The sequence below is a fragment of the Suncus etruscus genome, chromosome 16 (genome assembly GCF_024139225.1).
Source record: "Suncus etruscus isolate mSunEtr1 chromosome 16, mSunEtr1.pri.cur, whole genome shotgun sequence".
NCBI lineage: Eukaryota > Metazoa > Chordata > Mammalia > Eulipotyphla > Soricidae > Suncus > Suncus etruscus.
The window spans coordinates 76,124,186-76,144,251 of NC_064863.1; the positions used below are offsets into that span (position 1 = coordinate 76,124,186).

General features: G+C 37.2%; 1 protein-coding gene across 1 annotated transcript in view; it reads left to right on the forward strand.

Moving 5' to 3' along the window:
* Window positions 1-20,066, forward strand: part of PTPN13 (protein tyrosine phosphatase non-receptor type 13) — a 196,595-nt gene that overhangs the window by 153,258 nt on the left and 23,271 nt on the right. The window contains exons 32-37 of the mRNA XM_049789778.1: window positions 3,648-3,806; window positions 4,241-4,412; window positions 4,508-4,718; window positions 6,894-6,964; window positions 13,158-13,219; window positions 15,973-16,063. Coding sequence (XP_049645735.1) covers window positions 3,648-3,806; window positions 4,241-4,412; window positions 4,508-4,718; window positions 6,894-6,964; window positions 13,158-13,219; window positions 15,973-16,063 — 766 coding nt within the window. The remainder of the gene's footprint in view (window positions 1-3,647; window positions 3,807-4,240; window positions 4,413-4,507; window positions 4,719-6,893; window positions 6,965-13,157; window positions 13,220-15,972; window positions 16,064-20,066) is intronic.

A 20,066-nucleotide genomic window follows, 5' to 3' on the forward strand; every position in this document is an offset into this window, starting at 1 on the left:
TAGTACAGTATATGCATAGTACTTGACAAGACAGTATTCTGAATAAGTAAAATAACGAGAAAGAGCAAACTGAAAACTTCCACTTGTTTTCATTTGCATAGATTGTGTAATTTACTCACAGTACTGTTATGTATTACAGAACATAAAGTTAGTAAAGTAGGTACATTAAAGCACCAAAAACCACATTACTGTACCATAGAGTGTACAAGATGGAAAAGGGATATTTAAAATAAAATAAAATAACGATGAAGAGATGGTCATAAGTGCGAGAGGTCTCTTAGTAGGTAGATTGTTAAGCAAGGAGTATCTGTAAAATAAAAAGTTCCATGGTCACTGGTGTTGAGAATGTTGCACTGGTAAAGGGAGGATGTTCTTTTTTTATAACTAAAATCCAACTACAAACTTGTTTGTAATCATGGTGTTAAATAAAGATAAATTTTAAAAAGTAAGATTCAATCCCTGGCATCCCACATGGTTCCCCAAGCCTTTCAGGAGTGATTTCTGAGCACAGATCCTGGAGTAACCCCTGAGCACCATTGGGTGTAGCCCCCCAAGAAAAGTTCCATGTTTTCTTGTAAGAGATGTAGTTCTAGTTTTAGTTAGTTATGAAATGTAGTTAACTTAGTCAGCTCTCTCTTTAGGCTATCTTTTGGAGGACCTTCATCTCTGTTCCTGTAAACAGCCAGAATTTGTGATACCTTTCTCTGTCCCATTATAAAGGAAAAAAGCAAAATTACCTTGGTAAAAAAAATTTAGACTCTACTGTTGACAGTAGAGACCATTTGACATGTGCGTATGAACAAATTCTTAATTCTTCTGATTCAGGGGTCCTCAAACTTTTTAAACGGGGCCAGTTCACTGTCCCTCAGACCATTAGAGGGTCTGACTCTAGTAAAAATAAAACTTAAGAACAAATTCTTATGCACACTGCATATATCTTATTTTGCAATGAAGAAACAAAACAGATACAAATACAATATGTGGCCCACGGGCCATAGTTTGAAGACCACTGTCTGATTCATAGTACTTCCGCTACAATGGAGGCTACTGATCTCATGGATTGTGGTTAGAATTAAATGAAATGACATATAGAACACTTAGTATAGTATCCACAGGATAGACAGCAAACATTTTTATTTCAATCAGGTGAGCTGCCTATCTTATTTTCACCAATTTTGTCTCTATCAGTTTCATTTTTTCTGTGATACAGGAATCAAGCCTTGAGCTTCACAAATGCAAGTCAAGTGCTGTGCTACTGAGTAGAATCCCCAAATGTTTTGCATTAACTTGAATGTAATTTTTTTTCTCCTCTGTTGATGTGTGTTCAACATCTACATTTTCAGTATCCTTAGCAGTAAAATAAAAATAATCTTTTAGTTAGAAATCTCTTAAACAGTGGTCGGCAACCTGCGGCTCGCGAGCTACCTGTGGCTCTTTACACTCTTCTGTGTGCCGGGAGGCCGCTCCAGGAGTCAGGACTCTGCTCCTTGCCTCTGTCAGTGCGTGCCCTGTGTGGCTCTCAAAATAAATTTCAATCGTGGTTTTGGCGAGATTTGGCTCAGTTGAAAAAAATGTTGCCGACCACTGTCTTAGCACATCGCTTCTCGGCCTTTTGGCTAAGATCAAGTGTAGAAATCTCTTAGTAGGACCAAAGTACTTGCATTGCATTTGTGAGACCCTGGATTCAGTTCTTGGACTCTCATGATTCCCTGAGTACTGCCAGGAAAAGCCTGAAGCATGTATAGCCTAGTGACCTATAAACAAATAAAAGAAGTAAACAGAAATTCATCATCATCCTCATAAGTTATAACCAAGCATATTCTCAATTGAAATCTTTTTCTAAAAACTATATGCAATTACAGTGAATGAAGCTGATATTTAACATAATAAAAATATATATTCTAATTTATATATTTAATAGTCACTCAAACTTAAATCTTTTTTCAGTTTATTGTAGTTTAGGTAACATGATTACAATGGTATTAACCTTTGGCTATTGGTGCATCTTTTCTACCACTGAAGTTCAAGTCCACCTTTTTTCTCTGCCTTAAACCCCCACATCCATCAAGCTACTTTGTAATTTTAATTTTGTAGCTAAAGCTTTGCTTCTTTGTAGCTCACAAATGACTGAGATCATCCAGGATTTGCCCTCCCTCTACTGTTTTTCACTTAACATGATTCCTTATAGCTCAGGACAGGGGAATGTCAGGATATGGGCCATATAAACATATAAAGTTTTTTGTTTTTTTTTTTTTTGGTTTTGGGGCCACACCCGGCAGTGCTCAGGGGTTACTCCTGGCTGTCTGCTCAGAAATAGCTCCTGGCAGGCACGGGAGACCATATGGGACACCGGGATTCGAACCAACCACCTTTGGTCCTGGATCGGCTGCTTGCAAGGCAAACGCCGCTGTGCTATCTCTCCAGGCCCCATATAAAGTTTTTAAATATAAAGTTTTAAAATCAAGTGGTCTGGACCTAGTACATGAGAAGACAAACTTATGTTTCTTACCCAACTTCCTGCAATATATTTGCCTGTATTATATAGTCCAGAAGTGATGTTATGAATAAGTGATGTTATAAATATCCAAATGACTTTGACAGAAAAAAAAGATTTTCCACCCCTGCTGCTGCATTTTAACAAGATTTCAGCTTTTCTCATAGCTGAGTAATACTTGCGTGTGAGTGTGTGTGTGTGTGTGTGTGTGTGTGTGTGTGTGTGTGTGTGTGTGTGTTACTGGACATCTTCTTGTTAAACTTAATATTGAAATTAATATTATATTAACTCTGTGCATATATGAAATTAGGTATGCATATATATGCATATATTTGTGTGTATATTTGTTTATTTGGGGGACCATATCTGACAGTGCTCAGAGATTACTCCTGGCTCTGTTCAGGGATCTAGGAGGATTAGATGTCATGCCAGTGATGGAGCTGAGGTTGGCTGTGTGCAAGGCACTTGTCTGTGCTGTACTTTTTCTATGGCCCCTGTATATATCTTTTTGAGTTAAGTTTTTGCCAAAAAAGCTTTAATTTGTGTTCTTGCTATATCTTGATTGTATAAATATAAATAAAATAATTTATGGTGTTATGAACCTTTATTACCTGTTTTTAAAAGTGATATAATTTTTCTGAGTCCTTTCCCCAAAATGTATTCTTTTATTATCAAAATATAACCACCATATTGTTATACGTCAAAAACAAGAATTGAGCCATGAGTAATTCCTCTTTCTGATCTCTTTAGATACATACATAATGTATTTAAACCCAACTACCTTTACATGGGTCCAGAGATATGGAACAAGAAATAGAGCATTTGCTCTGCTTGAAACCAATCTATGTTCGATTAATACCACTCCATATGGTTCCCTTAGTGATCCTTGAATTTAGAGCCAGGGTTAACCCCTGAGCACCACCAAATATATCTGCCCAACATAAAAAATAATAATAAACCCAACTTTTGTACTGGAAACCAGGCAAAAGCTACATTATTTCTGGAGTTAAAATAGATCTGATTTTTTTATTTGCATAATCTAAGTACCTTGTTAAGGTTTCCTTCTCTGTTACTCAAAGAAAATAAGTCATCTTTTTGTTTATCCATAGAGCAAAAAAGACAACCCAATAAATAGGCTATTTTCTTCCCTTAGGAGGTAGAACTCTTCATTACCCTAAATAAATCAGAGAAAGGAAGCCTGGGTTTTACAGTAACCAAAGGCAATCAGAGTTTTGGTTGTTATGTTCATGATGTCATTCAAGATCCAGCCAAAAGTGATGGAAGGCTAAAATCTGGGGACAGACTTATAAAGGTAAGACATTTCAGCAGAGTATATTTGTTTAAACATGGGGGCGGGGGGTGGAGCAAGCAAAGGCTGGAGGTTTCTTTATATATTACTTCTCCACTACTTTGAGTTTCAGTTTTTGTATATGTAATACTTTGTATGTCACTTTCAACTTCCTTTTTTAACTTAGAACTTCCATGAATCTCAGCTAACACATTCAAACTATCTTGACTCAGAGGAATTAAGTATTTTTAAAATTACTATGAGGATAAATTTTTAATATTAGCCATATTACTCCATCATTTTATGTTTTTGATTGTCACTATTAGTAAATTTGAAGCTACTCTATTGAATATTCTGCTGTTACATTACGTAAAAAGTTGAATACATTGCATACTTTTGTAGCAAATTCTGTGTTCTAAAAATTATAACTCTGCCTTATCTTTTCCTTATTTCTGTAGGTTAATGATACAGATGTGACAAACATGACTCACACTGATGCAGTGAATCTGCTCAGAACTGCACCCAAAACAGTGAGATTAGTTCTTGGGCGAGTTCTAGAATTGCCTGAGCTGACTGTGCTGCCTCATTTACTACCCGACATTAGAATAATGGGCAAGAACGAGGAGTTGGGTAATGGAAATTTAAGTGTTTTACAGCATGATTATCTTAAACAAAAAAGTTGTCTACTTTTATTAAAATAACAAATTTTTTTCTTTTCCCTGAAGGTTTTTCCTTGTCTGGAGGTCATGATAGCCTTCAAAAAGTGATTTATGTGAGTGATATCAACCCATGTTCAGTTGCAGCCTTGGAGGGTAATCTCCAGCTATTAGACATTATCCACTATGTGAATGGAGTGAGCACACAGGGAATGACATTGGAAGAAGCTAAAAGAGCTTTAGACATGGCTCTTCCTTCAGTGGTGTTGAAAGCTACAAGGTACTCTATAACCAACTGCAGGTTATGCATTTCATGAACATGTCTCCACCTTCTCTTTACAAGCAACTGATAAATTAGGAATACCTAGACTAACTGACAGGCATTTAATTTAGGAGACTTTCTGATACAAAATTCTGATAATATTTTACGTGGATCTGTGTTTGGATACCAGTCGCTTTTATTAATATGTTGTTTATCATACTTGTTAGTAAGGATATTCTCATATATAATTGCAGAAAATAGAGCACAAATTGGTTTGTTTGCTTGTTTTGGGACCCCTCTGAAACAATGCTCAGAAGATACAAGAGCACTGCTGCATCATCACCAAGTTGTTGGTTAAATGCTACTCTTTAGCCCTGCGGTGCCCGAGATCACCTGCGCTGTTCCAGTATTGATGGGGGCCTCAAGGGCTGTGCCTACCAATTTTGGGGACCATGTGGTAGCAAGAATTTTACCTAGGTCAGGTGCATGTTAGGCATACTCCCCAACTGCTACACTTTTCTATGGCCCTTCAGTTTCATTCCTAAAAACTGAAGAGGGCCAAAGAGATGGTACAGGCAGATAAGATGCTTGCCTTGCACATGGCCACCTCGAGTTCAATTTCAAGCATCCCATCTGGGCCTCTGAGCATTGCCAGGATAAATTCCTGTGTGCTGAGCCAGGAGTAACAACTGAGCATCATAGGGTTCCCGACCCCTCCAAAAAAAGAAAGAAATTAGACTAGTATATAGCTCAGCATTAGAATATTTACATGTGTAAGGTCCTGTCATCACCCAAAAAAAAAAAAAAAAAGGTGAAATGGTCATCAGAACTGTGCCTCACTTTTTTTTTTTTTTTTTTTTTTTTTTGGTTTTTGGGCCACACCCGGCATTGCTCAGGGGTTACTCCTGGCTGTCTGCTCAGAAATAGCTCCTGGCAGGCACGTGGGACACCAGGATTCGAACCAACCACCTTAGGTCCTGGATCGGCTGCTTGCAAGGCAAACACTATCTCTCCAGGCCCTGTGCCTCACTTCTTTGTTATCACTAAATCCTTCTTTTGAATTTGGGTTTAATTCATAATAGTCAAATGACTGTATCACTTCTATGACTTGTGCCTGAATACCAATAATCCAGGATAATCTTTGAATAAAAATATCACCAGTTTATATTAAATTAATTAAATTTTATATTAAAACTATATTGTTTAATTTTTTAAATTTAAATTATATTTAAAATTACATTAAAATGTATACTAAATTAATTTAAAATACAGTTGTGTTCTTTTTTTTTTTTTTTTTTTTTTTGGTTTTTGGGTCACACCCGGCAATGCTCAGGGGTTGCTCCTGGCTGTCTGCTCAGAAATAGCTCCTGGCAGGCACGGAGGACCATATGGGACACCGGGATTCGAACCAACCACCTTTGGTCCTGGATCGGCTGCTTGCAAGGCAAACGCCGCTGTGCTATCTCTCCGGGCCCAAAATACAGTTGTGTTCTAATTGCCTTCAGTCTGTTTTAAGGCTAGTTCCTGAATTGAGACAAAGGAATAAGTATATATTGGTTTACTTCTGCAAGTACTGGCCCATTCCCAGAACTAGTTCAAGGTCATTCCTACCAAAGCATCTTGTCTCTTACTGATAGATATAGAATAACTTTATTCACTATACTTCATGATAATTTTACATTACAAAAATACTAATAGTAACTTTTTTCATGCTATATATAATTTGAAAAAGTGTTATTAAATTTTCTGTTGTTTTCAAAGATTCATATTGTTATCAAATTTTTATAAATTTAGTCACAAAAGCCAACAAATTTATTAGCTAATATTCTAGAGATGTGTGCCAGAGAAATAATACAGAAGTTAAAGTGCTTGCCTTGCATAAGTCTGAACCCAGTTTCCATCCCCAGCACCACAAACGATCCCTGAGCACTGCCAGGGTAGTTGCTGAGCATATAGCCTGGAGTAAACCCTAATTACAGCTGGGTATGATTCAAATCTCCCTCCCTTCAAAAAAAGATTATCTTTCTTAGGAATGTACATGTACTTGACGACTGATAAAGACTTCAAGAGGTTTCTCAACTTCTTGAAGGTTACCCAAAATAAAACTCTTAATTAACATGATTTTTAAAAAAAAATTTAAGCAAATGATTTAATACCTTAAGAACTTTATTTTTCTTTTTTTTTAAATAATAGGGATGGTCATCCAGTGGTTCCCAGTTCTAAGAGGCCTGCTGATTCAACTTCACAATCATCCACAGCCAATGGTAAGAGTACGTTTGCTACATAGCATAAGTAATTCTAGAGAAGGAATTCTTCTCTCCCTTACAAAAGGAGGATTGCAGATTATCCTTCCCAAAACTGTAATTTTATTGACCTTTCTTATTGTTTTGCATGATCTCTGTAAGTGATTTTTACTTAGAAGCATTTGCATAGAAACTTCTCTAAAAGTCATTGTACAATAGGAAAAAAATAGAGCAGCAGTGGAGCATATTTAGAGACAGAAACAAACCATATTTACGTCTTCTTTGACCGTAGCAAATTACCTGATCTATATTTAAGCTGTATTTCCTATGAATAAATTATGAATAGCTTAGCATGTATATCATCAGTTACATAGCATGAACAATATATGAATGTTTATCATAATGAACAGTAACTTTTTTAATAATTCCTGAGGTTATTTGTGCTGACACTGTTGAGAGTATTGTGCATCTAGTAATGATTTAAACCTACTGTCTTTGTTAAGATTGAAAAATCTAACAACAGGGTTACATAAAAAAAGAAAATGTACTATTAGTATTTCATATTTATTCTGAATCAAGCATCTTCTAGGTATTTTAACCCTCAAAACAATTCTGTAACCCTTCTGTTTTTCTCCCCTTCTTGTAAAAGAAAATCAAGTTACAGACATTAGGATAATATATCAACATTAATTAGTTCAGTAGAGATAGAATTTAAACTGAATTTCGGATTCCATCTCTAATTTACATAATTGTGTTTGATAAATCTAGCTTGTATTCCTAGTATTCGTGTAAGAATATTAGCTTAAGAGGCTGCATCTGTAGTACAATAGGTAGTGAATAAATTATATTGAAAATTCAGTTCAGTCTGAGAGAAATCTCATCTATGTAATTGCATTTTGGAAGCTGAAACAGATTTATTACTCTCCTTACTGTATTACCTTGAATACCCAAGAAGGACTTCAGGTCTCTTCTTGCTACATTCTGTCTTTTTTGCTACTAACAGTCCTGTTTACTGAGAGTTAGACAATGTCAAGAACAGTCAGGAGAGCATTTTTCTAACAATATCCAGAAGGGTGTTATTTTAACAGGTAAAAAGAGTAGCTGTGTCTTACCCGCCCTAGGGTTACCACCTGGCGATCGATCTTTCTGGGTATCTCATTTGACAAACATATAACTTATTTATGTGTTTTGAAAAATCACAAACTAGGATTACTAGGAACCCTATTTTAAAAATGTAAGTTCTGCACACTGTCCCAAGACAGACAAACTGGCAACAGGGACTCAGAAGAGACATTTTCACATGCAGGTCAGTGCACCTAGAGGGAAAGAGAAACCAGGCCAGCTTGGCTACACCCAACCACAAACTCCCAAGAAACTGAGGCAGAGAAACAAATCAGAAGCAGGGGTGGTCTTGGTGACTCAGAAGAAGCATTTTTACACCCAGATCAGTGTACCTTGAGAAGATCACTACTGCATTTTACTGCATTTTGCTCCATGGCCACACATTTCTAGTCAGTGAGCCATACCACAACACATAAGAAACACTGCAGCTGTCACAATGGAAAATGAAGGTAAAAGCACACCACATTTAGGTGGATAAATATGGTAGTCCTGAAGACCTAACTAGTATCAATCACCTATATAGCTTCTTGGATAAGGACTTTAGATAAAAAAAAAAAAAACTATGGAATGTTGGGGCCAGAGTGATAGCACAGCAGTAGAGTGTTTGCCTTGCACGTAGCTGATCCAGGATGGTTTCACCCCACAGTGTCCCATATGGTCCCCCAAAGCCAAGGGCGATTTCTGAGTGCATACCCAGGAGTAACCCATGAACAGCACCATGTATGGCCCCAAAAACAAACAAACAAAAAAATGAACTATGGAATATGTCATGGCCCTGCTGGTCTGGATACTTCAGGGAATTCTCTAGGTTCTCTAGGAAAGTTGGTGGAAGAATTAGACTTTAATCAACATACATGGGGTATATAGGCAGGATTTTTTGCCAGTCATAGTTTTTTGTGGTATGTAAAAAAAAAAAGTCTTATATTTGTTTCTCTGCAAACTAAAACCTATCTCTCTCGTTAACAGAAGCTTTGTAGTATATACTGTTTGATCTTCAAGTCAATTCACCTTAAGAATAGATATATTTTAATTAAGAGCCCAGAGGCTTCCCTGGAATTAAAGAGGGCATTTTGGGGGGGTCATACCCAGTGGTGCTCAGGGGTTACTCCTGGCTCTGTGCTCAGTTATTGCTCCTGGCAGGTATGAGGGACCATATGGGATGCTGGGATTCAAAGCAAATGCCCCACTGCTATGCTAGCTCTTCAGCCCTAAAGAGGGCAAATTTTGTTATCTCCAATTTTTCCTCTCTGGCCAGACTGTAGGTGTCAATTCTGATGTAAAATTAAAGAATTACCAAGATGCCAATCAAGGTTTCTTTTCAAACCTGAGGGAACAGGTTTCTTGCTTTTAGGGCTTTCTCAAATAACTTCCTAGGTCTGACTAAAAAACAGGTTTTATTAGAAGAGGTAAAAAAAAAAAAAAAAATACTTATTTGAAATAGATGTAAATCTTTACCTGGTAAAAGCTTTCTTAACAACCATTGCTACTTCCAGGCTGAACCTTGGATGTTCTGTCCGAGGTAAAAATTAGCAAGTCCCTCAAAGTCCTTAGAGATGTTCCAAAACAAACTTTTCTTTCATCTGAGAGAGCAGTCTGCTTAAAGCTACAGGGTTTTTATTTAAAAAAAAAAAAAACAAAAACAAAAACTGAAGATTATAGTTGTTCTTATGTATCTCTTGGTGCCTAGTTTTCCAGGTAAAAAAGAAATTTAATCAAGGCTGTATTTGCATGTATTAATTCTTATATTTGAGATAAATTCTCAAATATATACATACTTAGTATAGCAGAAGGGAGATTCATATTTAGGCCAAATAAATGTTTATAACTAAGCTGAGAAATAACAACCCTCACTATCAGGGAAGTCTGTCAGCCATCTGTGCTGAGGGGGCCTCTCAGCTGGCCTTCTGATAGCTTCCTTTCCAGGGGTCCTCAAACTTTTTAAACAGGGGGCCAGTTCACTGTCCTTCAGACTGTTGGAGGGCCAGATTATAGTAAAAACAAAAATTATGAACAAATTTCTATGCACACTGCATATATCTTATTTAGAAGTGAAGAAACAAGATGGGAATAAATACAATATGCGGCCCGCGGGCATAGTTTGAGGACCACTGCTTTAGACCATTGGCGATGGCAGGAATGGACAGCCAGTAAAACTCAAGAGGATATGATCATAGAAATAAAAAAAAAATGTAAGCGGAAATGATAGAACTGAAAAACGTGATAGGTAAAATGAAAAACTCATGAATTGGGAGAATTAACATTATTAAAATGACAGTACTTCACAAAGCATTGAACTAATTTAATACAATGCCTATAAGGATACCCATGACATTTTTTTTTTCAAAAAAAAAAAAAAAAACTAGTTCATACACTCCTGAAACTCATAAGGAACATGAAAAGTTAAAATGAATTCTTACGGAATTCATATGGAACATTAATAGTTAAAGCAAATTAAGAAAAAGAAGATGGGAGGCATCACTTTTTCCAACTTCCAACTGTTCTACAATGTAGTAGTCTTGTGGCAGGTTAGCCCACACCTGATGATGCTCAGAGGTTACTCCTGGAGATGCACTCAGAAATCGCTCCTGGCTCGGGGGACCATATGGAATGCTGGGGATTGAACCTAGGTTCATCCTGGGCAGCTACGTGCAAGGCAAATGCCCTATCGCTGTGCTATCACTCTGGCCTCGAAAGTAGTAGCCTTTACAATAGCTTAGTATTGGAATACAGTCTTTTAGATCAATGAAATAGAATATCCTGAGACAGACCTTTATATATGATTATATATACAGGTATATGATCAACTAATCTTTCATTAAGTGACAGGAAGTACAAAGTGAAGCAAGGAAAGCCTCACCTCTTCAACAGGTGCTGGTGGGGAAATTGGTAAGCTACCTGCAAAAAAAATGAGTGTGGACCTCTCTTTAACACCATGCACAAAAGTCAAATCAAAATAGATTAAAGTTCTTGATATCATACCTGAAGTCATAAGATACATAGAGGAAAACTTTGGCAGAACTCTCCATGACATTGAAGGTAAAGACATCTTCAAGGATGAAACATCACTGACTGAGCAAGTGAAAGCAAAGATAAACAAATTGGACTACATTAAACTAAGAAGCTTCTGCACCTCAAAGGAAATGGTGACTAGAATACAAAGACTGCCCATCAATGTGAGAAGCTATTCACCCAATACCCATTTAATAAAGATTTAATACCTAAGATTTATTATGCACTGGTAGAGCTTAACAATAAAAAGTATTTAACCCCATCAGAAAATGGAGAGAAAAGATGAATAACATCTTCCTCAAAGAAGAAATACAGATGACCGAAAGGCAAATGAAAATGTTCCACATCACTAATCATCAAGGAGACCCATATCAAAACAATGAGATATCATCTCAAACTACAAAGACTGGTGCACATCAAAATTAACAACAACCAGTACTAGTGTAGAGACAGAAGAGGAGACTCTGTCATTGTTGGTGGTAATGTTGACTGATCCATCGTTCTTGAAAAAACAATATGGACAGTCCCCAAAAAACTAGAAATTAAGCTCCACATGACCTGGTAATACCGCTCCTGGGAATATACTCTAAGGCCTCAAAAACACAAAGCAGAAAAGTGCTCTGCATTCCTATGTTCATTGTAGCACTTACAGTAGCTAGAATCTGGAAACAATAAGCATCTGAGAACAGATGAGTTGGTACATTTACACAGTGGAATACTATGCAGATGTTAGAGAAAATGAAGTCATGAAGTTTGCTTCATGAATGGATATGCTGAGTAAAATGACTCCTAGGGAGAAAGATAGTCATAGAATACTTGCACTCACGTGTGGGACATAAAAAATTAATATCATATCGTAATAATTCCCAAAACAATAGAGCCGAGGGCCAACAGGACAAGTTCATGGTAGGAAGCTTGCCACAAATAGCGGTGAGTGCTTTTAGGGCAGAGACAGAACCATTGTGACAATGAACATTGGAAGGGGTCACTCTGGACAAGAACTGGGTGCCTAAACAAGGTAAATTTTTATGCATGATACTTTTTTGGGTACATATTGCAAACCTCAGTGTCTAACAGGAAGAGAAGAAGAAAGAGAGAAGAAAAATGGCTGCCACAGAAGCAGGTTGGGGAAAGGTAGGGCAAACAGTGGGAGGGAAATGGGAACATTGGTGATAGGAAATGTGCACTGGTAAAGGAATGAGTGTTAGACATTGTATGATTGCAACTCAATCATGAACAAATTTGTAACTCTATCTCATGGTGATTCAATTAAAGACTTTTTTAAGTAAAAGCAAAAATGAATTTTCTGCATATTATTATTGATACTTTTTTTTACTAATTGCCTAGATGCTTGTTCTCTCTAAGAAGTATCAGATTGAAAGAAATCCTTGAACCTTCATCCACCAAATTATAAAAATTCCTAAAAATTCTCTCTCTTCATCATTTTGCTAGATGGAATTGTTTTTAAGCCATTCTCATGTAGAAGTCCTTATATTTTCTTCCCTTTTCTTTTTTATTTCTTATTCACTATTTCAGACCCTACCAGATCTTTCAAAGCATCTTGCAAATTAATACATCAGAAATGTTAATGTAACTTCATAAGAGAGAAAAAACTACATTTTAGTATAAGTATTAAATTTTTGTGCAGTTAAAATTAGTATTTGGTCTACATATACATCACAAGCCTTTTCTAGTTGTAACCAGAGCTTACTTTTATATGCTAAATGGCTCACCATAATGAAATGACATTGGGGAAAAAAAAAACTATCTTTCCTTAATTAGTAGCCTGGGTATAGTTCAGCACCTGTAATATTTATCCCATTCAGCTGGAAACACTTGCAATGGTAGCTCTCACCAGAACTCCTTAATCTGAACTGAATTTTTATGAGTTATTTTGACTTAAAATTTTAACTATTACCTTAGGATCTATCTCTTCTCTGACAATTGATTCTATTTAGTTTATTTTATATCACTGTAATAGCCTCTTTCACTATACTAATAAAAATAATAATAAAGCCATGCAGAAAAACATGGATCTCCTTTCTGACTGAATCGTCTCTCACTGTCTGTGTTGTTCTTTCAGTTTATCAGGCTGTGGATCCTTGTGATAAGCTCACCCTCACTCCAAGCAATTTGTTCTCCAAGGTCAGTAAAAGGCCGCCTTCTTCCAGGTTATAGTAGTTGACTTCTTAAGGCTAGACCAAATAATTTCTTGCCTTTATTTTTAAGGCATATCTTTAAATATTTAAAGACATGCCTTTATTCCACATGGATGTTGCTAGTAGTAATACGTTTTACTGAACAACTAGAACATAAAGTATGCAGATAAGTCACTGCTTCATTTGGCAAACACTCTGCATTTAAATAAGCAACTCCTTAAAAAAATAGCCTTAGTGTTGGGTGGGGTTTTCAATTTATGTATACATGTGTCTTCGATAACCAGAAGGGAACAATGCACTTAAGAATAGAATTGCAGGGGCTGGAGTGATAGCACAGTGGTAGAGCGTTTGCTTTACATGCAGACAACCCAGATCAAACCTGGTTTTGATCCCCAGCATCCCATATGGTCTCCTAAGCCTACCAGAAGTAAGTCCTAAGCACTGCCAAGTGGGGCCCAAAAACAAAACAAAAGAAAAAAGTGTTAATTACTGGGGGCCAGAGACATAGAACACCAGGTAGGATGTTAGCCTTGCATGCCGCTGACCCAAGTTATATTTCGTACATAGCATATGGTCCTACAAGTACACCAAGAGTGATCCCTGAGCAGAGTAGTGTAAGCCTTAAATGGGCAAAAATTCCCCCACCCACCCCCAGAAATGGGAATTGCTTTGGTGTTAACTTGACAAGCCGAAACTCTTAAATGTCAAACGTTCTATACTAGTGAGCACTACAATAGTAACAGAAGAGGAAAAATAATTCTTGGAAGCCTGACAGAAACTGAGGGAAGTTCTCGACATAAAGCAGGAGTCTACAGGGCTATAGTAGAATAAGACTGACTGGTATTTTGGTACTGGATGTGATGTGTTAAATGTGTATTTTAAAGCGATGAATTTGTACTAGAGCTAGAGCCTTTCATGAGACCAACTTGGACAGATCCCTGACACCAACATGGTCACCCTACCCCACCAGGAATGGAATCACTGACCAAAGAGTAAAGAACAAAGAGCTTAAGAGCACTGCTGACTGTGGCTCCAATAAATAAATAAATAAAATATGTGCTATCTTGTAAACCACAATTAAAAAAAAAATTATAGAGTCGGCAGGTAGGGTACTGTGGCAATCTGGTTTGGTCCCTAGCACCACATACGGTTTCCAACCACCAAAAGTGACCCCTGAGTTGTAAAGTCAGTAGTAAGTCTTGGGCACAGCTAGATATGGCCCTAAACAAAGGCAAAAAATTACTCAAAAAATACTAAATTACCTCAGTTCATTACTTTCATAATAGAAAGGCTTATTGGTGCCGGAGAGGTGGAGCTAGAGGTAAGGCATCCGCCTTGCAAGCGCTAGCCTAGGACGGACTGTGGTTCGATCCCCAGCGTCCCCGATGGTCCCCCCAAGCCAGAGTCGATTTCTGAGCGCATAGCCAGGAGTAACCCTTTAGCTTCAAATGGGTGTGCCCCCCCCAAAAAATAAAAAAATAAAAAGGCTTATTGCTCTCAAAAACTACAGAAAATAGTTTACCACATAATAAAATAAGAGAACTTAAATTGTCTTAGATTAGTGCAGGGTTTAGTTTAGTGCAGGGTCCAGAGAAAATGCATAGCAAAGCCTCTAGCCACACCTAGCCCTAGAGGGGCAGAAATAGAGCCACACTCAATCCCCACAAACCTTGGGCTGTCAAGGCAAGCTCTTTTGTTTCCAAGCTATCCCTGACACCTTAAATCAATTTTGTTTAATAGGCTACATATTATTAAAGTGCTTCACAATTTTGCATAGAATTCAAGTTACTCTCCGTCTAATATTTACTTTTCAACTATGAATCCATTGTTATTTTTCTTAAGTTGAAGTGGGTATTAAGATACATTTAAACCATATTAATACCTAAGTATTGTTCAGATCTCTGTTTAGATTCTAAGTTCTTGTACTAGCTTCACTATTACTCATTTGATATTTTTTATTTCTATTTTAATACCTAAGTTCAGATGTTCAGTAACATCTGAAATTTCTATGGAAAATAAAATCTCATAAAATATGAATTCCCAAAAAGAGGTTTACACCTCTGTAAGTTCATGAAACAAAATATATTGGATTTTTCTCTTAGAAACTAAAATTTTATTTAGCAAATTTTGTTAGAATACCTGGAATAGGGGCCGGCACAGTGGCGCTAGAGGTAAGGTGTCTGCCTTGCCAGCGCTAGCCTAGGATGGACCTCGGTTCAATCCCCCGGTGTCCCATATGGTCCCCCAAGCCAGGAGCGACTTCTGAGTGCATAGCCAGGAGGATCCCCTGAGCGTCACCATGTGTGGCCCAAAAACCAAAAAAAAAAAAAAAAAAAAAGAATACCTGGAATAGGGCTGGAGTGATAGCACAGAGAGTAGGGCAACCCAGGTTCAATCCCTGGCATCCCATATGGTCTCCTGAGTATGCCAGGAATAATTTCTGAGTGCAGAATCAGGAGTAACCCCTGAGAACTGCTGGGTGTGGCCCAATCCCACACACAAAAAAAAGAGTATTTCAAATAAACATTTAATATTATTTGATCTGGTATTTCCAGACTATAGACCATCCCATCTTCTTTGCACATTTCATTTCACTGTTTTTTTTCTAAAATGCAAATCTAAGGTAGGAGCAACAAAACGAATGTTTTTAACTAAGAAAGAAGGAAACTGTGGTGATACACGTACTCCCTGAAGTTAGTAAAATGATAAAATAATGCTTTTCTTTCATTTTATACTTAGATAAATGAGGAAGAAATAAGTGAAGATCTGTCTCCTGAAGAGAAAAGTTCTTCTCAGATGATAGAATCAGCAAACTTGGTTTTGTCCAAAGGTAGTTTTCCAAGTCAATTGTCCAATTTATTCTGAATGTCCTAATAGTGCAGATAATGTAAATATATTAGGTAATCTTTAGTACTTGCCTCATATTTACCATATGTGTTCATATAGTTTTTATTAATATATTTATTTAAGTACCATGATTACAAACATGATTATAATTGGGTTTAGTCATAAAAAAGTACACCTCTTTTCACCAGTGCAACCTTCCTACCACCAATGTTCCCCATCTCCCTCCTCCCCCATCCTTTGCCTGTCTTTGAAACAGGCTTCTGTTTCTCTAACTGTACTCACCACTCTTTGTGGTAAGCTTCATATTATGAGCCGGTCCTTTGAGCCGTCATCTCTTGTCTCTAGATATTATTACAATACTGTCTTTTATTTTTTCTTAAATCCCACAGATGAGTGAGACATTCTGTGTCTCTCTTCCCCTCTGACACATTTCACTCATAATAGTTTCCATGTCCAACCATGTACAGGAAAACTTCATTACTTCATCTTTACTGACAGCTGCATTTTACTCCATTTACTCTCATCTATTGTTGGGCATCTGGGTTATTTTCAGATTCTGGCTATTGTAAATAGAGCTGTAATAAATATAGGCATGCAGAGGACATTTTTGTATTGAGTTTTTGTGTTCCTTAGGGTATGTCCTAGGAGTGTATAGCTGGATCATATAGGAGCTCAATTTCCAGTTTTTTGAGGAATCTTCATAATTTTTTCCAGAAAGGCTGGACTAGACTGCATTCATACCAGCAGTGAATAAGAGTTTCTTTTTCCCCACATCCACCAGCACTGATTGTTCTTGTTCTTGTGGCGTGTGCCAATTTCTGTGGCATGAGATGGCAATTCATTGTTGTTTTGATTTGCATGTGCCTTTTTGCCATCTGTATTTCTTCTTTGAGGAAGTGTCTGTTCATTTCTTCTCCCCATTTTTTGATGGGGTTAGATTTGTGTTCTTGTTAAGTTTTGTCAGTACCTTGTATATCTTAGATGTTAGCCTCTTATCTAATGGGTATTGGGTGAATAGTTTCTTCCATTCCATGGGTGGCCTTTGTATACTTGTCACTATTTCCTTTGAGGTACAGAAGCTTCTCAGTTTAATTTAATCTCATTTGTTTATTTCTGCTTTCACTTGTTTCAAAGATGGTGTTTTCTCCTTGAAGATGCCTTTAGTCGCAATGTCATAGAGTATTTTACCTACGTGTTTTTCTATATACCTAATGATTCCAGATCTGATATCAAGGTCTTTAATCTATTTGCATTTGTCCTTTGTGCTTGATATTAGATGGAATTCTGAGTTCACTTTGTTGCATGAAGCTAACCAGTCGTCCCAACACCACCTGTTGAAAGCTTTTTCCTTGTTCCAGTTTGCATTTCTTGCCCCTTATCAAAGATTAATTTATCATATGTCAGGAGAGCATTCTCTGAATGCTTAAATCTGTTCCATTGATAAAGGGTCTGTCTTTATTCCAATACCATGCTTTTTAATGACTATTGGTTTATAATACAATTTAAAGTTGGGGAAAGTGATGCCTTCCATATTCTTTTTCTAAGGATTGCTTTTGCTATTTGTGGGTGAATTTCTGAAGTGTTTGAACCACTTCTTTGAAAAATTTCATGGGTATCCTTTGAGGAATCACATTAAATCTATACAATGATTTGGGGAGTATTGCCATTTTAATTATGTTAATCCTCCCAATCCATGAACAGGCTATGTGTCTCCATTTCCTTGTGTCCTCTTTTGCTTCTTTTTCTTTTTTTTTTTTTTTTTGGTTTTTTGTTTGTTTCTTTGTTTTGGGGTCACACCAGCAGTGCTCAAGGGTTATTCCTAGCTCTGCGCTCAGAAATCACTCCTGGCAGGCACTGGGGACCATGTGGGATGCCAGAATTTAAACCACCATCTGTCCTGGATTGGCTGTGTGCAAGGCAACCGCCCTACAGTTGTGCTACCTCTCTAGCCCCCTCTTTTATTTCTTGAAGCAATGTAAAAAACACAATATAAAAAAATGCCCTCTCAGATTATTATTATTATAAAAAAATGCCCTCTGCACTCCTGTGTTCATTGCAGCATTATTTACAGTAGCCAGAATCTGGAAACAACTCAGATGCCTAACAACAGATAAATAGCTAAGGAAACTGGTACATCTACACAGCTGTTAAAAAAAAATGAAGTCATGAAATTTTCCTATACATAGATGGATAGGAAGAATATTATGCTTCATGAAATTAGTCAGAAGGAGAGAGATGCAGAAAAATATCACTCATCTGTGCTATATATGAAAAATAAAAGTATGATAATGATACCCAAAGAACAATAGAGATGAGGGGCCCAAAGGACCAGCTTTTGATATGAAGCTTACCACAAAGATTGGTGAGTGCAGTTAAAGAAAATACTGCATTATCAACCACCATGACAATGAGAGAGAGAAAAAGAATGCCTGTCTTCAAGATAGGGGTAGGGGAGAAGGGGAATTGGGAATATTGTTGGTGGAAAAGTTACACTGGTGAAGGGTGGTATACATTCTATGATGATGGAAACCCAACTACAAACATCTTTATAATCATGATGCTTAAATAAATAATTATCTTTTTAAAAAAGATAAAACAATAAAGTAAATAAGTGGCTATGAAATTATAAAAAAATATTTCAGTAGAATTTGTAAAAATTGTTACATTTCACAATGGAATCCTTAAAGTCAGTCCAAGGATTTAATAGACTATTTTTGCTAGCTGTGTTAATTGTTTTTGTTTATTATTCCTCATTATCTTCTATGCTACTTTCCCATCTAATTTGTTGTAAATTTGGAGGTGTCATGGGACTGAATACTCCAGGACTTCTAGGATCAGCAACTTGATTTGATTTGCATCTCTTCTTTTATTAAATAAATTACTTTATTTAAAAAAGTGCATAATTACATAATTACATATTACATGCTCATATTTCATTTGTTCCGAGACCAATCCCACCACCACAGTAAAATTTCCTCCACCATAGTCCTGAAGTTCCCACTTGGGGAAGTCTATCCTCTTGGCAGGCCTGAAATAATGTGTTTTATTTTGCTTGTTTACTAGTAAGAGGAAATGACATTTTTAAAGCACAGTAATAAAATTTATGAAAACTGATGTATCTCACAATGAGGTCATTAAGTCATTGTCAGAAAGTTTGCTAAGTAATTTGTTGCTAGTTGATTTTCTGTTACTTGTTTTGTTTCTGAATATTAAGTGGTTTTCAAAGCACGTTGATATCTAAATTGGTGTGTTCCTGAATGCAGTCTTGTGGTCCATTAATTCCAAGTTTTGTGGCTAATATTGCAGCTTTTATGGGGTGTGGTTTTAATTGCCGGGACCTCCATAAGTATAAGAAGAGGTGGGGGAGGATGCCTACATTCACTCAAAAAAAGCCCTGGTGATGTCTGTCTAAATAACAGCATGCTTTGGTCAGTTTGGTGTCTCTGCAGAGTTCCATGATTGCGTGTTGAATTGGGCTGCAGTTGTGATTGGTGGGTGGCTTGCATCGCTTCTGAGATTAGTTGTGAAGCAATAAAGCTAGGCCATGTTTTTCTTTTTTTTTTTTTTTTGCTTTTTTGTTTTTGTTTTTGTTTTTGGGCCACACCCGGTAACGCTCAGGGGTTACTCCTGGCTATGTGCTCAGAAGTTGCTCCTGGCTTGGGGGACCATATGGGACACCGGGGGATCGAACCGCGGTCCGTCCAAGGATAGCGCAGGCAAGGCAAGCACCTTACCTTTAGCGCCACCGCCCGGCCCCTAGGCCATGTTTTTCATGGCAGTAGAATGTAGTAGGTGTGGCAGCTGGGACTTTGGACAGTCCTAGTAGATGTGAAGGAGGCTGTCCGTCCCCACTCTGAGAAGACCCCAGAACTCTCAGTCTAAAAGCCAGTGTACCTGAAATTTTCATTGACTTGGCATCCCTGCAGAGATTAGTTGTGAAGTAATGAAGTAGGACCATTTTTTATATGGCAATAGCTGTGGGATAT